This window comes from Saccostrea cucullata, unplaced genomic scaffold (genome assembly GCF_032062105.1).
Source record: "Saccostrea cucullata isolate Sc308-1 unplaced genomic scaffold, CSIRO_AGI_Scuc_v1 ctg4609, whole genome shotgun sequence".
Lineage (NCBI taxonomy): Eukaryota > Metazoa > Mollusca > Bivalvia > Ostreida > Ostreidae > Saccostrea > Saccostrea cuccullata.
Window position 1 is genome coordinate 10,200 of NW_026931231.1, and position 17,833 is coordinate 28,032.

Sequence of the window (17,833 nt, forward strand, 5' to 3'; positions counted from 1 at the left end):
GGTCTGTGGCCCGTTTCATCAAAGACAGTACGCCTAGTCGTTCACGTAGCGCAAAGCGATTGTATACAGCATGCTTAAGTTTGGCCAAAATACGTCTACTCATTGGTAGGCATGAGTTCTTAACTATGAAGATTTTGGGGACTGGAAATTGGGGAGGGGGTATACACCTAACCGGGGAGATAGTTGTAATACTCTATATTTCTTCATAAATGATTGCCTTATTTGGGATTCAATTGAATACTGTATCTTTAATTTTGACAATCCTGTATTTATACGCATTGAATTATATAAAGTGGACCTTCACATATCCGGACGCCAGATATCTGGATGCTAGAGTATCCGGACGATTTTCCATCGGAACGAAATTTTTAAATGTTATTCTGTCTTGTTTAACTGGTGATTCAGATATCCGGATGCTTCACATATCCGGACAAATTGAATGGGAACCAAAGCGTCCGGATAAACGGGGGTCCACTGTATTTTATTTATGATGAGGCATTGTATATCCACAACACCATGTACTTTTATCATTCACTAGAAAGAAACCTATTAAAAACGTACTTTTTTGGAGGGGTACATTTTTCAACCAATCGTAAAACGAAGTGGCCTCTTAAAAATATATACTTGTACATGTATATATCGTGCTCGAAAACTCCAAATCTAATTTACCTGTTTGCTTCACGTTTAGACGCATGAATCTATAGAGTGTGGTCAGGGAGGTTTAATTATTTAAGTACAAATCAAGAGTAAAGTAGGCGAGGAATGAAAATTACCTTGGACCCTGTTAAGGAGTTTAGTACGTTGGTAGGAAGAACCATAGTTATAAAGTTTAGGAATTGAAGGGAAGGACACCCCAATAAGATTTTTAGATTTGGGAAAGAAAATTACAATTTTTAATTTTCCAAAGAGTTTCTCAGATGGAAGTTTTGTTTACTGATGACTATGTCTCCATCACCTTTGAAAAGAAAACTCAAGGAACTACTCTTACGTGCAGAAAAGGTTGTTAGCGTTCAAAAGAGGAGAAAAGAGGAGAAAGGGGGGGGGGGGGGGTAATGGCCAACTTTTTTAAAGGCAAGGTACTTTCAATTCCAATTTTTTTTTCACAATTCCTGGATATATCTATACTAGGGTCAACAAGTAGGGAGGGGGCAACTATCCCTTCAATGAACATTTCCTTTAATAGAGGTAGTATTGGGGGAAAAATAGCTGTGATTTTGTTCTTCATTAAAAAGTGACATACCTCTTGCCCCCCCCCCCCTCCCTCACATCTGAAAGTGTCTGTGTGTGTGTGGGGGGGGGGGGGGGCTAGTGCCCCCGCTGCCCCCTGTGACTACGCCTATGGAGCAAATAATATGGCATACAAGGTACATTGTACATGTAATGGAAAAATCTGTAATTTTTCATGATGATGCATATTTTGTATTATTTTAATGATTCTTAATAATTTAGTTGACTAGTCCATTATGTATGCCGAGTTACATATACAATATTGTAACGAGTTCTCTCTCTATTCCAGTATCAAATCCAAGGGGTGACACTGGGGGTGGGGAAGGGAGAGAGTGTGAATGTGTGAAAAATACATTTACAAAAACATTTCTTTTCTTAGACCTTTACTTTTAGAGTTTAATCAGATCGCATGTTACAAGTCGTTAATACCGTATTTTATAATAAGTAGATTTAAGATGCATGTTTTCTACAACTTATGTCCCCAAAAATTCATATGATTTTTCATGTAAATTCAATTATATGTGGCCGTATGTTTATGTTTTTTGCTCATGTGCAATGCAGCGGTGTCAATTTATCCTGCCTTTAAAAAAAATTATTACGCATGTTACCATAGGTGTCATTTTTACCAGTTACGAATAAGCCGACGAGTTCCGGATAGCCCAGAAATTCTTATTCAATTCAACTTAAAAAAATATACGTCCCAGATGTTATCCATTAGCATGCCTAAGAAAAGTTAAATTGATTTCTTACCAATATATCATTTGTATTTCCAAAGGTTGAAGAGAAACTAGAGGTACTGTGGGTACTGAGCTCATTTTAATGATACACCACACCTTCTTTATGATTAATTAAGACAAATTACAAGTTTTGCTCTGGTAGACCCGAAATTAGTGTCAGATCAAAATGTAAAATAAAAGTTCATTATGTCACAATGTAATCAAGAATCTGTGAAAGTTTCATTAAATCTTATTCAGTGGTATAGGAGGAATTGCGGATTAGAGATGGAAAAGCCTTAAGTAGTTTCAATTACAAAGAGTAGCGGTATCTATGTTTTTCTCAGGGAGCCCAAATTTTGTGCCTGATCCAAAAATAAAATAGTTTTACTTTGGCACTGTTAAACAAAGATTCTGTGAAAGACTCATTAAATTCTGTGGAGCTTCAATAAACTTCATTCAGTGGTAGAAGAGGGGTTGCGGATAAAAACTGGATAACCTAGAGCATATCAGACGGACGGACGTACAGTTAGACGCACGGACGGACATAAAGACGGGTGGATGGACAAACATTCCTTTACTATATACCCCTTTCTTCCCGTTTTACAAGCGGGGATATAATACATCAGGCTTACAATGAAGAAAACAACGGAGAGTGAATTTATAAAAGTGTTTAAAATGGGTATTCGGAACTGGTAAAATAAGAAGACGCAAATATTTCGATATCTTCCAGTGTTCTAAACATTTATTATTGACAAGTTTTTAGTATATGTTAGAGTACATATCAAACTTACTTTTGATACCTGGAACGTGGTTTTATTTGAAAAAATTATAAATCTACAGAGATTTTTCTTCAGACTTGCGTGTCGCGGTGATTCACGTTTGATGCGTTGTAAAAGTATGTCGACTGTTTCGAGGACGATAATGAAACCAAACCGAGGGTAAATAATCAAAACTTCGCATAATTCAAACACTAATAAATAAGCCTTCTTACCATTAAAAAAAATATTTTTACACCGTTGAATTTATTAAAAATCAGTCCTTACATTACTAATTATTCGAAACTGGTCAAAATCCGGAACTGGTCAAACGACTGTACTTAGTCCTGAGACTGAAGATATTGTTTGTACGAAAACGCAATTTAAGCCCGACTAAATATTGGCGTAATCCGTGGACACACTGTTATAACGCACTATGAAAATTTAAGCACTTTGAAAAAATTCAAAGTGCGTTAAATTTGGGACCAAGCTAACTCATTTTGAAAAATAAATTTTCTTTTCAAAGTTCGTTTATATCGACCATGTTAACGCAATTGAGGTTATCTAACATTAGACAAATGAAATGAAGAATTGCCTACTTGGCGCAGACATGGAAATTGGTCTAAAATTTAATGCTAATAGTCAGTGCATGGAATAAAAAACAGGTGATAATTGACTTATATTTCCATTTCTAATTTTTTTCTCTGTGATAACTCTTTGAAAGTTTTGGGAGTATATTCTTGATAATTCTGCCGACATGTAAATTAGGCAGGTCGATAGGTCAGCAGGTAAGGAGGCGTTATACGCATGCAAATCTCGTGAACATCTGTCTCTCTGTCTGACGCTAAAGGAAGCCAAATATGCATGTAAATCTCGTGCGGCTGCCTTTGTGTTTGACATCAGTGTGCGAGGACTATTGAAATTGGCATGGAAGTCGTCGTGTAATTTAAATCGATTAGTCTATATTCTTAATTTCTAAGTTTACAATTTTACTTCACAATTAAATGGAAATATATGGAATCACTGTCTAGTTTTGAAATTATGCCAGGGACATCAACAATAGTGGGAAACATGGGATAATTTTAGCATAACGGGCTTCGCCGCCCGTTATGCAAAGCTAAAATTATCCCATGTTTCCCACTATTGTTGATGCCCTGGCATACTCTCAAAACTAGACAGTGATTCCTTAAACATATTTTATCATAAATGGTATAGTCATTAATGGATTATACCTTTAATTAAAGGTTTAAAGTTTTTATATAAAATTAAAGTTTACTATAGGTTGCTACTTCAACAGATCAAAGCCAAAAAATATTACATGTTATGCTGTTAAAAGAATGTTACCAGAAAAAGAGAAAGGGGGGGGGATGGAGAGGCGTTAGTAAATATAAAATATTGTAGTATAAGAATTATTTGTTTCTATACATAACGTGTACAAATCTTGATATTTAAAAATGCAAGATATTTTTGGGCGAAATCAGTATATTTTGATAAGAAAAGAACTTGGGTTCCCTAAGGTTAAATGTATCCATACTTGTAAATATATACGGTCTACTAAAGATGTATAAACATTGCATTCGTCTCCTTAAGGTATATATTGCATATGTCTACCTAAGGTATATATATTGCAAATGTCTCCCTAATGTATATATAATGCATATGTGTCCTTAAGGTATATATATTGCAAATGTCTCCCTAATGTATATATATTGCATATGTCTCCCTAAGGTATATATATTGTAAATGTCTCCCTAATGTATATATATTGCATATGTCTCCCTAAGGTATATATATTGCATATGTCCCCTTAAGGCATACAATATGGTTTTTAAATATTAGGGGGACACCAAATTATATATATTTTTAAAAACTAATGTTTTCTTAATTTTCATTGTGAAAAACTCAAAATTGTTCTTTGTTATATATAAATTTGCGCTTTAAACATCACAAAGTAAAAGATTAAAAAATATACAAAATGTCCCCTTAAGGCAGAATATTATGTCTGGTACCCCTTATGTAGAAAGCAGATATATATATATATATATATATATATATATATATATATATATATATATATATATATATATATATTTCCCCTCATCCAAAGAAAAAAAGCTGATTTGCTGGAATAAAAAAAAATGTATGTATGATATGTATACATGTATGCATGTATGTATGTACTTGATTTGAACTTTAGGTTCATTCTCTCTCTGTCTTCTATTAATCTGAAAGAAAGTCAAAAGTTTTATTATATATATATTTTTTTGATACATTTTATAATTATAACTTCTGTTACATAGTATTAGAGGGAAAAAGTGTATAAATTTCGGGTCACCCCGACTAACGTGTCACGTGTCCAGAAGTCCGTGCAAATTTCGCGCACTTTTCAGAGATGATCATGATGGCGAAGAGGATGAGGGTGACCGTGTTGTGTTTTTTCACACTGTATGCAATGAATGTGCTTGTCAACGGATGTAGGCCTACAAGATGTTGGCCAAAAAGTATGGTCAATCGGATTATGAACTGTCAGCACATTTATTCGAATTGTGTGACCCTGACGATTCCAAACAACTGGGAGAGTGTACGGGAGCTCAGGGTGTCGAGGTGTTCCACGAAAGTAACAGTCGAAGGAGGGTCTATCAATGATATCGATGTTATCAGAGATAGACGTGGAAATTTCTGCAGTGGAACAAAAGGTGAGTTTGCGTACAGCTTTGAACAAAATACGGTAATGCTTGTAATCGCGAGAAAGTTAGTACATAATTATGTTCCCCAAACGGAGTTTGGGAACATATTGTTTTTACTCGGTTTCTTATTATTATTATTAGGGTCTTCCGTCTCCAACGGAAGACCCTTCTATTATTCTATTGTTTCTTTTTCACTTTTATTAAGGTCTTCCGTTTCCAACGGAAGACCTTATTGTTTTCGTTCTGTTTCTTTTTCCCTCTTCTTATTATTTTTATTATTATTCTTACCGATTTTGTGCACGCGAGTTCTCGGAAACGGCTCGATGGATTTTCACGAAACTTTCAGATCTAATAGATATTGATCTGAACCTTATTGGAAATTTTTTATTCTGAGATCGTCACTTCCGGTCGTGAGATATGGACGTTTTTCCGATTTTCAGAGGGTCTCCTTGTCCTGGTAACTCCTCCTAAATGACTTGAGATATTGAGTTGAGATTTTCAGTGTAGATAGAGGATGAATTGTAGAAGTGCCACTTTGAGACTATATCTATCCAGTGCAAAAGGCACCAAAGCTCACCTGGGTTTAAAAAAATGGCTCAAAAATATCTCACACAATTTGACACATTTTGTTTCATATCTTCATACATGTTCAAAATTTGTTAAATTATATTGAAGAGAAAATGTGCAAAATCACAAGACCTTTCATTTAATATCAAAAAAATGGGACTGACCCCTCAAATTAGGGGCTCAGAGGGGCCAAAAGTCTTTTATCTATAACTCTCCAATGATCAATATTTTGTTATACATTACTGAAGCAAAAGTATTTATCTTAACAATTTGCAACAACATATGATAAAATTTTGATCATATGTTACGTAATTAGGGGTCACAAGGGGCCAGAATGTCAAATCTTTGACGCGTTATATCTCGAGAAGGGGGAATATTTTGATTAACAATATTGAACAAAAGATGGTCAGAATAATGTTCTAAACAATATGCATACTTTGAATTTTTGTAAAACGGCCCCATTAAGGACTTGTAGGAGTGGCCCCTAAATATTTCCATTTAGCATATCTCCACAACGAAAAGAAATCTTTGAATAAGTGTAGAACAGAAAATCTTCAAAATCACAAGACCTTTCATTTGATATCAAGAAAATAGGGCTGACCCCTTAAATTAAGGGCTCAGAGGGGCCAAGAGTCTTTTATCTATAACTCTCTAATGATCAATATTTTGTTATACATTATTGAAGCAAAAGTATTTATTTTAACAATTTGCAACAACATATGATAAAATTTTGATCATATGTTACGTAATTAGGGGTCACAAGGGGCCAGAATGTCAAATCTTTGACGCTTTATATCTCGAAAGGGAGGAATATTTTGATAAGCAATATTGAACAAAAGATGGTCAGAATAATGTTCTAAACAATATGCATACTTTGAATTTTTATAAAACGGCCCCATTAAGGACTTGTGGGGTGTGGCCCCTAAATGTTTCCATTTAGCATATCTGAACAACCAAAAGAAATCTCTGAATAAGTGTTGAACAAAAAATCTTCAAAATCACAAGACCTTTCATTTGATATCAAGAAAATGGGGCTGACCCCTCAAATTAGGGGCTCAGAGGGGCCAAAAATCTTTTATCTTTAACTCTCTAATGATCAATATTTTGTTATACATTACTGAAGCAAAAGTATTTATCTTAACAATTTGCAACAACATATGATAAAATTTTGATCATATGTTACGTAATTAGGGGTCACAAGGGGCCAGAATGTCAAATCTTTGACGCTTTATATCTCGAGAAGGGGGAATATTTTGATAAGCAATATTGAACAAAAGATGGTCAGAATAATGTTCTGAACAATATGCATACTTTGAATTTTTGCTAAACGGCCCCATTAAGGACTAGTAGTAGTGGCCCCTAAATATTTCCATTTAGCATATCTCCACAACGAAAAGAAATCTCGGAATAATTGTTGAACAATAAATCTTCAAAATCACAAGATCTTTCATTTGATATCAAGAAAAATGGGCTGACCCCTCAAATTAGGGGCTCAGAGGGGCCAAAAATCTTTTTATCTATAACTCTCTAATGATCAATATTTTGTTATACATTACAAAAGCAAAAGTATTTATCTTAACGATTTGCAACAATATATGATACAATTTTTATAATGTGTTACGTAATAAGTGGTTACAAGGAGCCAAAATGATATATTTTTTATGCTTTACGTCTCGAAAAGAGGGAGTATTTTTATAAGCCATATTGAACAAAAGATGTTCAGAATATCGTGATAAAAAAAGAAACTTTAAAATTAATGAAGGAAAAGTTATTGTCATTCTCTTTTACCGAATATCTCAGTCAAAATCACATCTCATCTTATCGAAAAATTTAACGGAAGACCTACTCGTTGCTCGCAACGAGATCTCATCTAGTTATTCTTCTTTTTTTCTTACAATTTTTGTGCAGACGATTTCTCGGAGATGGCTTGATGGATTTTGTTCAAATTTTCAGATTTTGTGTATGTCTATCTGAAGTTTGTACCCCCGCTTCAATTTTGAAAACATCACTTCCGGTTGTGAGTTATCGCCCTTTTAGTGATTTTTAGAGGGTCTCCTTGTCCTTAAGTTAACTCAAAAACGACATTAGCTAGAGAGCTGAAATTTTCAGCGATGATAGACGACACATTGCTGAATTGCACATTGGATTAAATTTTTGTCAGAAAGGTCCAATATGGAAGCGCGGTAGGGGTCGAAATCTAGGACACGATTCATGAGTGAATTTTCGAGACATTTTGTATCATATCTTTTAAAGTATAACTATTTTGTTAAAACATACTGAACAAAATTTGTGCTGAATGAGAAGATCTTTAATATGATATCAAGAAAAAAGTGCTGACACATCACATTAGGGGCCAAGAGGGGCTAAAAGTTTTTTTTTGATAGCTATTTAACAGTCAATATTTTGTTATACATTAATGAAGCAAAAGTGTTTACCTCAACAATCTACAACTGTATTTTATGATTTTAATATCGTATGGTACATAATTAGGGGCCACAAGGGGCCAGAATGCTAAATCTTTACGCTTTATATCTCAAAAGTGAGAAATATTTTGATAAGTGATATTGAACAAAAGATGTTCAAAATCATGTTCTGAACAATATGCAACCTTTCATTTTTCGCTAAACGTCCCCATTAGGGAGTTGAAGGGTTGACCCCTAAATATTTCTTTTGCAATTAACTCGAAAACGAAAAAGAATCTCTGAATAGTTGTTGAACAAAAAGTGTTCAAAATCCTAAGAGCTTTAAGATGAAATCCAGAAAAAGGGGCTGGACACTCAAATTAGGGGCCAAGAGGGGCTAGAAGTCTTTTTTCGATAACTCTTTAACAGTCAATATTTTGTTATACATTACTGAAGCAAAAATGTTTATCTCAAAAATCTACAACTGTATATTATAATTTTTATGTCGTATATTACATAATTAGGGGCTACAAGGGGCCAGAATGCTAAATCTTTGATGCTTTATATCTCGAAAGTGAGAAATATTTTGACAAGTAATATTGAATAAAAGATGTTCAAAATCATGTTCTGAACAATATGCAACCTTTCATTTTTCGCTAAACGTCCCCATTAGGGAGTTGAAGGGTTGACCCCTAAATATTTCTTTTGCAAATAACTAGATAACGAAAAAGAATCTCTGAATAGTTGTAGAACAAAAAATGTTCAAAATCCTAAGAGCTTTAAGATGAAATCCAGAAAAAGGGGCTGGACACTCAAATTAGGGGCCAAAAGGGGCTAAAAGTCTTTTTTCGATAACTCTTTAACAGTCAATAATTTGTTATACATTACTGAAGCAAAAATGTTTCTCTCAACAACCTACAACTGCATATTATGATTTTTAGGTCGTATATTACATAATTAGGGGCTACAAGGGGCCAGAATGCTAAATCGTTGATGCTTTATATCTCGAAAGTGAGAAATATTTTGACAAGTAATATTGAACAAAAAATGTTCAAAACCATGTTCTGAACAATATGCAACCTTTCATTTTTCGCTAAACGTCCCCATTAGGGAGTTGAAGGGTTGGCCCCTAAATATTTCTTTTGCGAATAACTCAAAAACGAAAAAGAATCTCTGAATAGTTGTTGAACAAAAAGTGCTCAAAAGCCTAAGAGCTTCAAAATAAAATCCAGGAAAAGGGGCTAGTACTCACATTAGGGGCAAAAAGGGGCTAAAAGTTTTTTTGATAACTCTTTAACAGTCAATAATTTGTTATACATTACTGAAGCAAAAATGTTTATTTTAACAATCTACAACTGTATATTATGATTTTAAAGTCGTACATTACATAATTAGGGGCCACAAGGGGCCAGAAGGCTAAATCTTTGACGCTTTGTATCTCGAAAGTGGGAAATATTTTGATAAGTAATATTGAACAAAAGATGTACAAAATCATGTTCTAAACAAAATGCAACCTTTTGTTTTTTGCTAATCGTCCCCATTAAGGAGTTGAAGGGTTGGCCCCTAAATATTTCTTTTGCGAATAACTCGAAAACGAAAAAGAATCTCTGAATAGTTGTTGAACAAAAAGTGCTCAAAATCCTAAGAGCTTCAAAATAAAATCCAGGAAAAGGGGCTAGTACTCACATTAGGGGCCAAAAGGGGCTAAAAGTTTTTTTGATAACTCTTTAACAGTCAATAATTTGTTATACATTACTGAAGCAAAAATATTTATTTTAACAATCTACAACTGTATATTATGATTTTAAAGTCGTACATTACATAATTAGGGGCCACAAGGGGCCAGAAGGCTAAATCTTTGACGCTTTGTATCTCGAAAGTGGGAAATATTTTGATAAGTAATATTGAACAAAAGATGTTCAAAATCATGTTCTGAACAATATGCAACCTTTCATTTTTCGCTAAACATTCCCATTAGGGAGTTGAAGGGCTGGTCCCTTAATATTTCTTTTGCGAATAACTCGAAAACAAAAAAGAATCTCTGAATAGTTGTTGAACAAAAAGTGTTCATAATCCTAAGAGCTTTAAAATGTTATGAAGAAAAAAGGGCTGATCTCTAATATTAGGGGCCGTGAGGGACCAAAAGTCGATTTTAGAAGTCTTTATTGTTCAATGTCTTTTTACAGATTATGGAAAATCATTACTTTAGAATGCAAATCACATTCAAAATCTTATCTCATCTCATCAAGAATAGGGCGGAAGACCCACTCGTTGTTCACAACGAGATCGTATCTAGTTATTCTTTTTTTTCTTATTTGTTCTCCGGTACTTTTTTGTCCGGAAGTGTTCTCAGAAACTGTTCACCCAATTGACCTAAAACCTTTTTAGGGTTAATAGGTGTGTAGTGTAGGTGTGCGGAACGAAGGTCATTTTGCTCGCATACGCCTGCACGTGCGTGCACGTGCAACACGTGAAATGACTTATATACTTAATATAGCTATAACTTTTACATTTTTTAATGAAATGATTTAAAACTCATTATATAAAGATATATTCATAATGTAGATAATGTGACACTGTCAAATTAGCACGAACTCACGCGCATGCACGTGTGCTTCGCTCTGATTGGCTGAAACAAAAATCTCAGTATCTTCTCTGTTCTTTGATGAAATGCTTTGAAATTTAAAACATAGTCTTGAATTACGATAACCTACAATATAATATAGAAAAAATTTCATGAAATCACGTGCATGCACGTGTGCTGCAATCTGATTGGCTGACACTTTAAATGACTATATCGCCTTTGTTTTTTGACGAAATGCTTTGAAATTTAAAACATAATCATACATTAGGATGTCCTGCAATATGATATACAAAAAATATCAAGAAATTACGCGCATGCACGTGTGCTGCGATCTGATTGGCTGAAACTTTAAATGACCATATCTCCTCTGTTTTTTGACGAAATGCTTTGAAATTTAAAACATAGTCATTCATTAGGATATCCTACAATGCAGTATAGAAAAAAATCATGAAATCACGCGCATGCACGTGTGCTGCAATCTGATTGGCTGAAACTTGAAATGGCTATAACTCCCTTGTTTTTCAACCAAACAGGATGGGATTCAGAACATAGATTAATATAAGGGACTCCTACAAGAAGGTATGGTCATCATGCACGTGCACGCACGTGCGTACATTTGGAACGAATGAAATACGAAATACACTTGAATGATTTTTAATACTTTTGGACTGAATGCTTTCCTATATAGTATATCACAGGGAATATGGCACTAAAAGGGAGTTGGGGAGCGTTTGGGGAACATCTGTAACGGTTCCCGTTACAATTAGCACTAGTTATCATTATTATGCATACAAATTTTAAAAAGAAATTAAAAAAAAAAATGATATGTTATGTAGGTGTATCAACACCTGTTCTAAAGACAACAGGTAAAGTAAATCTTAGTTATGTACAATCAGCAGTTCTACATATAGATCTTTGTACAAAAAAAAAAAGAAGAAAGGGAAAAAGTTAACTTTGTTTTTTTTTTTCACCGACATCAACAAGAAATACTCAGTATTTAGGTTATTTGGTAGTAAGATTAAAAGAAAAGATGTCATCAAACTTTTTGAATAAAAAAATATATAAGACAGTTTGAAACTAGGTTCCATGATAATATACATTTTTGATAATCATTTTAAATAAAATTTTTAGGGAGGAAGGATAGGAAATGAACATTTTTGCAAGAATGGAATTAAAGTATTTTCAGAATTCATTGTAGAGTTGCAAACAACAATGAGAGAAGGATCAACACCCCCAACTCCGCCTTCAGAAAAGCATAGCAGTCATCCAGATGTAGCGGGTTAGTTTAAGACTGTAATCTTTTTTTTCCCTTGGAATACTTAATGTTAAAATTGTACTTTTTGAATAAAAAAATATATAAGACAGTTTGAAGCTAGGTTCCATTATAATATACATTTTTGATAATCATTTTAAATAAAATTTTTAGGGAGGAAGGATAGGAAATGAACATTTTTGCAAGAATGGAATTAAAGTATTTCAGAATTCATTGTAGAGTTGCAAACAACAATGAGAGAAGGATCAACACCCCCAACTCCGCCTTCAGAAAAGCATAACAGTCATCCAGATGTATTGGGTTAGTTTAAGACTGTAATTCTTTTTCCCCTTGGAATACTTAATGTTAAAATTGTATTTTTGATAAATCATTTTTTTTAACTTTTTTTTTTTTACTGGTAAGTAAATTACAAAAAAAAGGCAACCTATAATTATTAGGAGGAAAGATGGTGAATTATTTTTTTGTAAAAATTTTATATAATCTTGATATTTTTTTTTACCATAGCTGATGGTGTGTATAATGTACATTCAAGACCTCAGAGAAGTTTGTGTGAGCATTTTACTTTTTTAATGAAAAAATAAATTAAAAAAAGAAAAAGTTTATGCATGTTAAAACACATGGTAAGGATACATTTACCTTTTCTTTCTAAAATGCACCCTTTTCAATACAGTTGTATTCTCTAAAAACTAGAAAAAGGTTTACATCAATGTTGATGTTGAAATATTATGAATGATTTATTAACAAAAATAAAATTATGTATTTATAATTGTAGATGATCAGGATCTGGGAGGCATGGAGGAACCAAAAACCATAGGTTAGTTCTTCATCAACCTACGCATGTTGTGCTCTTTTGACACGCAATTTAATTCAATTTAAAATGTTGAGAAAACATGAAAATTTCAAACAAATATATATTTAACAAAAAAAAAAATGGAAAAGTGGAGTCTCAATGAGACAATGTGTAAAGTCTGTCTGATGAGAATTTAATAATCTAAGGCATAAGGCATATTCCCAGGCTGATGTAGAAAAGGGTAATATTCAGAAGTTGATACAAGATAATAATCTATTTATTTTTTTTAAAATATGCTTCTTTACATCTTAATAGGTTTCCTTATCTGGGCCCTAATAACAACGCTGACCGTGTTAGTCTTTATTTTGCGACTGCTCGCCCGCATGAATCACAGATGTTGTGCTCACAACATTGCAGAAGTAGCTGACCAACTAGATGCTTGGAGCCATACTACTGTGCAACCAGGAACTGAGACCCACACTACTGTGCAACCAGGAAGTGAGACCCATGCTACTGTGCAACCTGGAACTGAGACCCACGCCACTGTGCAAGCTGGAACCGAGACCCAAGCTACTGTGCAACCAGGATCTGAGACCCACGTTACTGTGCAACCTGGAACTGAGACTCGCGCTACTGTGCAACCAGGAACTGAGACCCACACTACTGTGCAACCAGGAAGTGAGACCCACGCTACTGTGCAACCTGGAACTGAGACCAACGCCACTGTGCAAGCTGGAACCAAGACCCATGCTACTGTGCAACCAGGATCTGAGACCCACGTTACTGTGCAACCTGGAACTGAGACTCGCGCTACTGTGCAACCAGGAACTGAGACCCACTCTACTTTGCAACCAGAGACCCCGAAACTAATTCCGTTTTTGATGAATCAACACACTCCACCATCTCAAGCTACTACTCCGTCCATAACACCATCAACCACTTCCTCCACCGCACCATTGTTGCCACCTGAATCCATTTCAGACCGTACTAGGTCAAAGTCAAAGAAAAAACTTGCATTGTAAAAATAGTTACATCAGGGTACTTATTTTTGGATACTTTTCTTGTTTACCAATGATTAGTCAAACTTGGAGCATTTTTCTTTTTTGGATTGGCATTATGGTACCTTTGTACTTGTTTGTCACTGGAGAGTAAGACTTGAAGCATTTTTTTTTTTTTGCATCATGGTACTTTTGTGTTTTTTTTTGTTTGTCAATGGTGAGTAAAACTTTTTTCTTTTTTTTGTTGAAGCATTTTTTTTGTTTTGCTTCAAGGTACTTTTGTACGTTTCTTGTTTGTCAGTGGTTTGACAAATTTTTTTTGTTTTTTTTCCTTAAGGGGTATTTCCATGTATGGATTTTTTTTTAAATCTACGTACATTAAAAAATATTAGTTTTAATGATTGTTTGTGTAGTCAAGAATAATTACACATTTTGTTTATGTGCTTTTAATTTTTCTTTGCATAACATTTAAGGTTAAGATCATTATACATCTACATCTGTATGTTTTAAACTTTTTTTTTTGGAAATCCAAGATACCATGTTTATTTCATTTTTACATGATTGAAAAAAAAAATGATATTGTACAAGGATGTTCTTCTTTATACCTGTATTTACTTTTTTTTTTCAATTTCATTTCAAATACTTATGCATGTATGTGATTTTATGTTTTAGAAAAAAGCACAGCGTTTTTTTTTATAACCTTCGGTAAATTTTCACACGTTTTAAACACGCCCAAGTATTTTTTTATATATGTGATTCAACTAGTCATGTTGATATTTTATAAGGATATTTTACTTTAAATGTTTTGATGGAATTTCATCCATATTAAACAGTTTTGAATGATTTCAGACTTCTTTTTTTTTTTAAAGAAAAAACAAACTTGTACATCTTTTTCATTATTATATCTTCAAGCAAAAGACAGTTTGTAATATACACAAATACACACAGGTGTAATCAAGTTTTGTAATCCCAAGTATAGTTTAGTACATGGGCATACAAAACTTGATTACACCTGTGTATATTACAAGCAATGTCTTCTGGTTGAGAATATATTAATAAAAAATTTTTTACAAGTAATAATGAAATTGATAGCACCAAAAATAGATCTGGCTTATTTTGTTTTAATGTTTAAAGTTAATGGTTGCAATTTTTAATTTCAATTGAAGAAAAATGGCTGAAGACGGTCTCTTGAAAGAAATTTTGGAGTCCTTGAACGATGCAGACACCATTAATTTGTTTGCTGAAGTCCATGGTCTAACGGGTAATGTTGATGTGGAAAACCGATTAAAGGAAATCAATTGGAAACAACATGTTGACAGTTTATGGGAAGAGCTGCTTCTTGACCTGGAACCCTCTTCAAAGAGACCAAGGCCATCACTTGATGACGCACCATTAACTAGCGTTCAGACCGGGGGTGGAAAGGAAAATACAAAGGTTGAGAAACCTTACTTCATATGGAAGAAAGATACCCGGACCTTCAAAAAGAATCTGGCTCGCGACACAAGTTATAAGGTTAAATTCAATGATGAGTGGCAAGGGGACAGATTAATAGATATTTATGACAAATTACATGATATGTTTGATGACGTGTTGTCCCAGGCTAGAGGACACGATGCTGATCTAGGTCGAGTGGTACTCAGTCACCCCAATTTAAACAACCCCATTGTCGTCCCATTACAATCATGGGAAAACCTAAATTCTGATACAGTGATGTCTGAAATTACGAAGGTTCTAAACTCCAACGAAACAATTCCTGTTGACGAGCATTTACTCGTCACTGTAGGATCAATCGATTTGCCAAAGGGTGGGAGTTGGAGTGGAAATAAATTATCGGTAACGTCGCTCTTTGGACCTAATAATACTCTGAAGAGAAAGAAATCGGTCTTGTACGTTGAAAATGACAACAATCTCTGTTTACCCATCGCCATAGGTCTATGTTTCATGAAGACCTGTAAAAAGGTAGACGCTCCGACGTGGTCGCGTTTAGTCGGAAACGACTCGGAGGCGGCCATTATGAGTCATGTGATTCAACACAAAACCGTTCCCAAACACTATTACGGTAACCTGCTTAAAAAATCACGTAAGAAATACCAGACCGAAATGGCCATTTGGCTGTGTGAAAGAGCAGATGTACCTGTCAACAGATATTTGGGTCTGAATGATATCGAACCCTTCGAAACCCTGCTGAATGCGAGTATCAATGTGGTGTCGTCCCGTGTGGGTAACAAATTTGTCCGTGTTACAAAAGGAGATATGGAAAGAACTTCTCTATACTTGTATCACGTAGAGACAGAAAATGAGAAACATTGGCATGGTATTGGAAATATACAAGGGTTCTTCAATACCAGTTACTTTTGTCATTCGTGTTTAAAACCCTATAAAAACAAATATGCACATACTTGTGCGACTTCATGTGACGTGTGTCTGCACGATAACTGTCCCGAGTCGGAAGTGCAGGTAGGATGTCCATTTTGCGGTCGTGTCTGTCGTTCACTGACCTGCTTTGAAAGACATAAAGTCGAGAAAATGGTAAGAAAAGACAAGCTGCCCCCTGCCTGTCAACTATGGCATCAGTGTAAGAAATGTCGCGTTAAACTGTCGGTTGCTAAACGCAATCCTAAACTACACGCCTGTGGCGAGTGGCAATGTCCTAGCTGTTACGAATTCTACGTAGGGGAACACTTCTGTTATCAAAAGTCCTCTCAATCCCATCCTGAGGAACGAGAGAAAAAAAAAATCATTTTCTATGACTTTGAAACACGTCAAGATGATATTTTTCAATGCGAACAGGGTTACACTCCTTCTCGTATTAGATGTCGAGAATGTGTTGTCAAAGAACGTCAGTGTGTAGATTGTAGGCTCTGTCGGTATTGTGAGGATCCGTCTTGTGGGCTACAACAACATAAAGTAAATTTTGCTGTACTACAAACGTCCTGTCATGTCTGCGAACAGAAAGAATTAAACGAAGATTCTAAATGTAACGAGTGTGGTGTACGCTGTGTCAGGTGCTGTCAAATGAAGAAATCAAAGTTCGTGGGCCCCCCTGTCCAGATACTTGCGGTCACCGGGAACTGATCTTTCGTGGCGAAAACGCGGCACAACAGTTTTGTGCCCACGTGACTCAACCTCATTTGAAAAACACCATTTTAATTGCTCATAATGCCAAAAGCTTTGACTTGTATCCAATTTTAGAGGTTCTCATCGACCGACATTCGATTCGGCCAGATAAAATCATTTACAATGGATCCAAAGTAATGTACATGCACATCGCCAACAAACTGAATCTCACGTTTTTGGATTCGTTAAATTTCCTACCCATGAAATTGGCAAAGATTCCAGAAGCGTTTGGTCTAGAAGAACTCAGCAAGGGGTTCTTCCCGCATTTTTTTAATACTAAAGAAAACCAAACTTACGTGGGCCCTTATCCAGCTCTGGAATTCTACGGATACAATTTCATGTCGACGGGGGAGCGAAAGAAGTTAGCCAGTTGGCATGCAAGCAAGAGTTCCGAAGTATTTAACTTTCAAAAAGAAATGTTGAAGTACTGTCGATCAGACGTCGACATTTTAAGAAGGGGTTGTATAGCGTTTCGAAATACAGTACTTCAAGTCACAACAATTGAAAATTCACATGTTCAACCTGATGGTAGTATTTCAAAGTAGTATTTCATTTGCCTCGATATATAAACTGTCTTTAGGAGAAGTTCGAAAAGCTCCCAAGCACAGTCTAAGGCCTTGATGGTGAATTGCATCAAGAGCTTTTACGTAAGAAGTTCTTGCCGAGCCATACACAATACAACCATAATCTAACTTGGATCTTACTAAAGAACGATAT

At 34.8% G+C, this 17,833-nt stretch overlaps 1 protein-coding gene across 1 annotated transcript; it reads left to right on the forward strand.

Annotated features, from left to right (window-relative positions):
• Positions 1 to 12,720: 12,720 nt before the first annotated feature.
• On the forward strand, positions 12,721 to 14,358 carry LOC134231907 (glutamine-rich protein 2-like). The gene is made up of 3 exons (XM_062713860.1): positions 12,721 to 12,760; positions 12,984 to 13,025; positions 13,317 to 14,358. Exons 2-3 carry the CDS (start codon positions 13,004 to 13,006, stop codon positions 14,021 to 14,023), a joined length of 729 nt encoding a protein of 242 aa, XP_062569844.1. The 5' UTR covers positions 12,721 to 12,760; positions 12,984 to 13,003; the 3' UTR covers positions 14,024 to 14,358.
• Positions 14,359 to 17,833: the final 3,475 nt, after the last annotated feature.

Bases quoted from the DNA above. Each gene is read 5' to 3' on its own strand.
- LOC134231907 (XM_062713860.1), top strand. From the start codon at position 13,004: ATGGAGGAACCAAAAACCATAG. The intron at 13,026-13,316 runs GTTAGTTCTTCA...ACATCTTAATAG, and splicing joins GGAGGAACCAAAAACCATAG to GTTTCCTTATCTGGGCCCTA.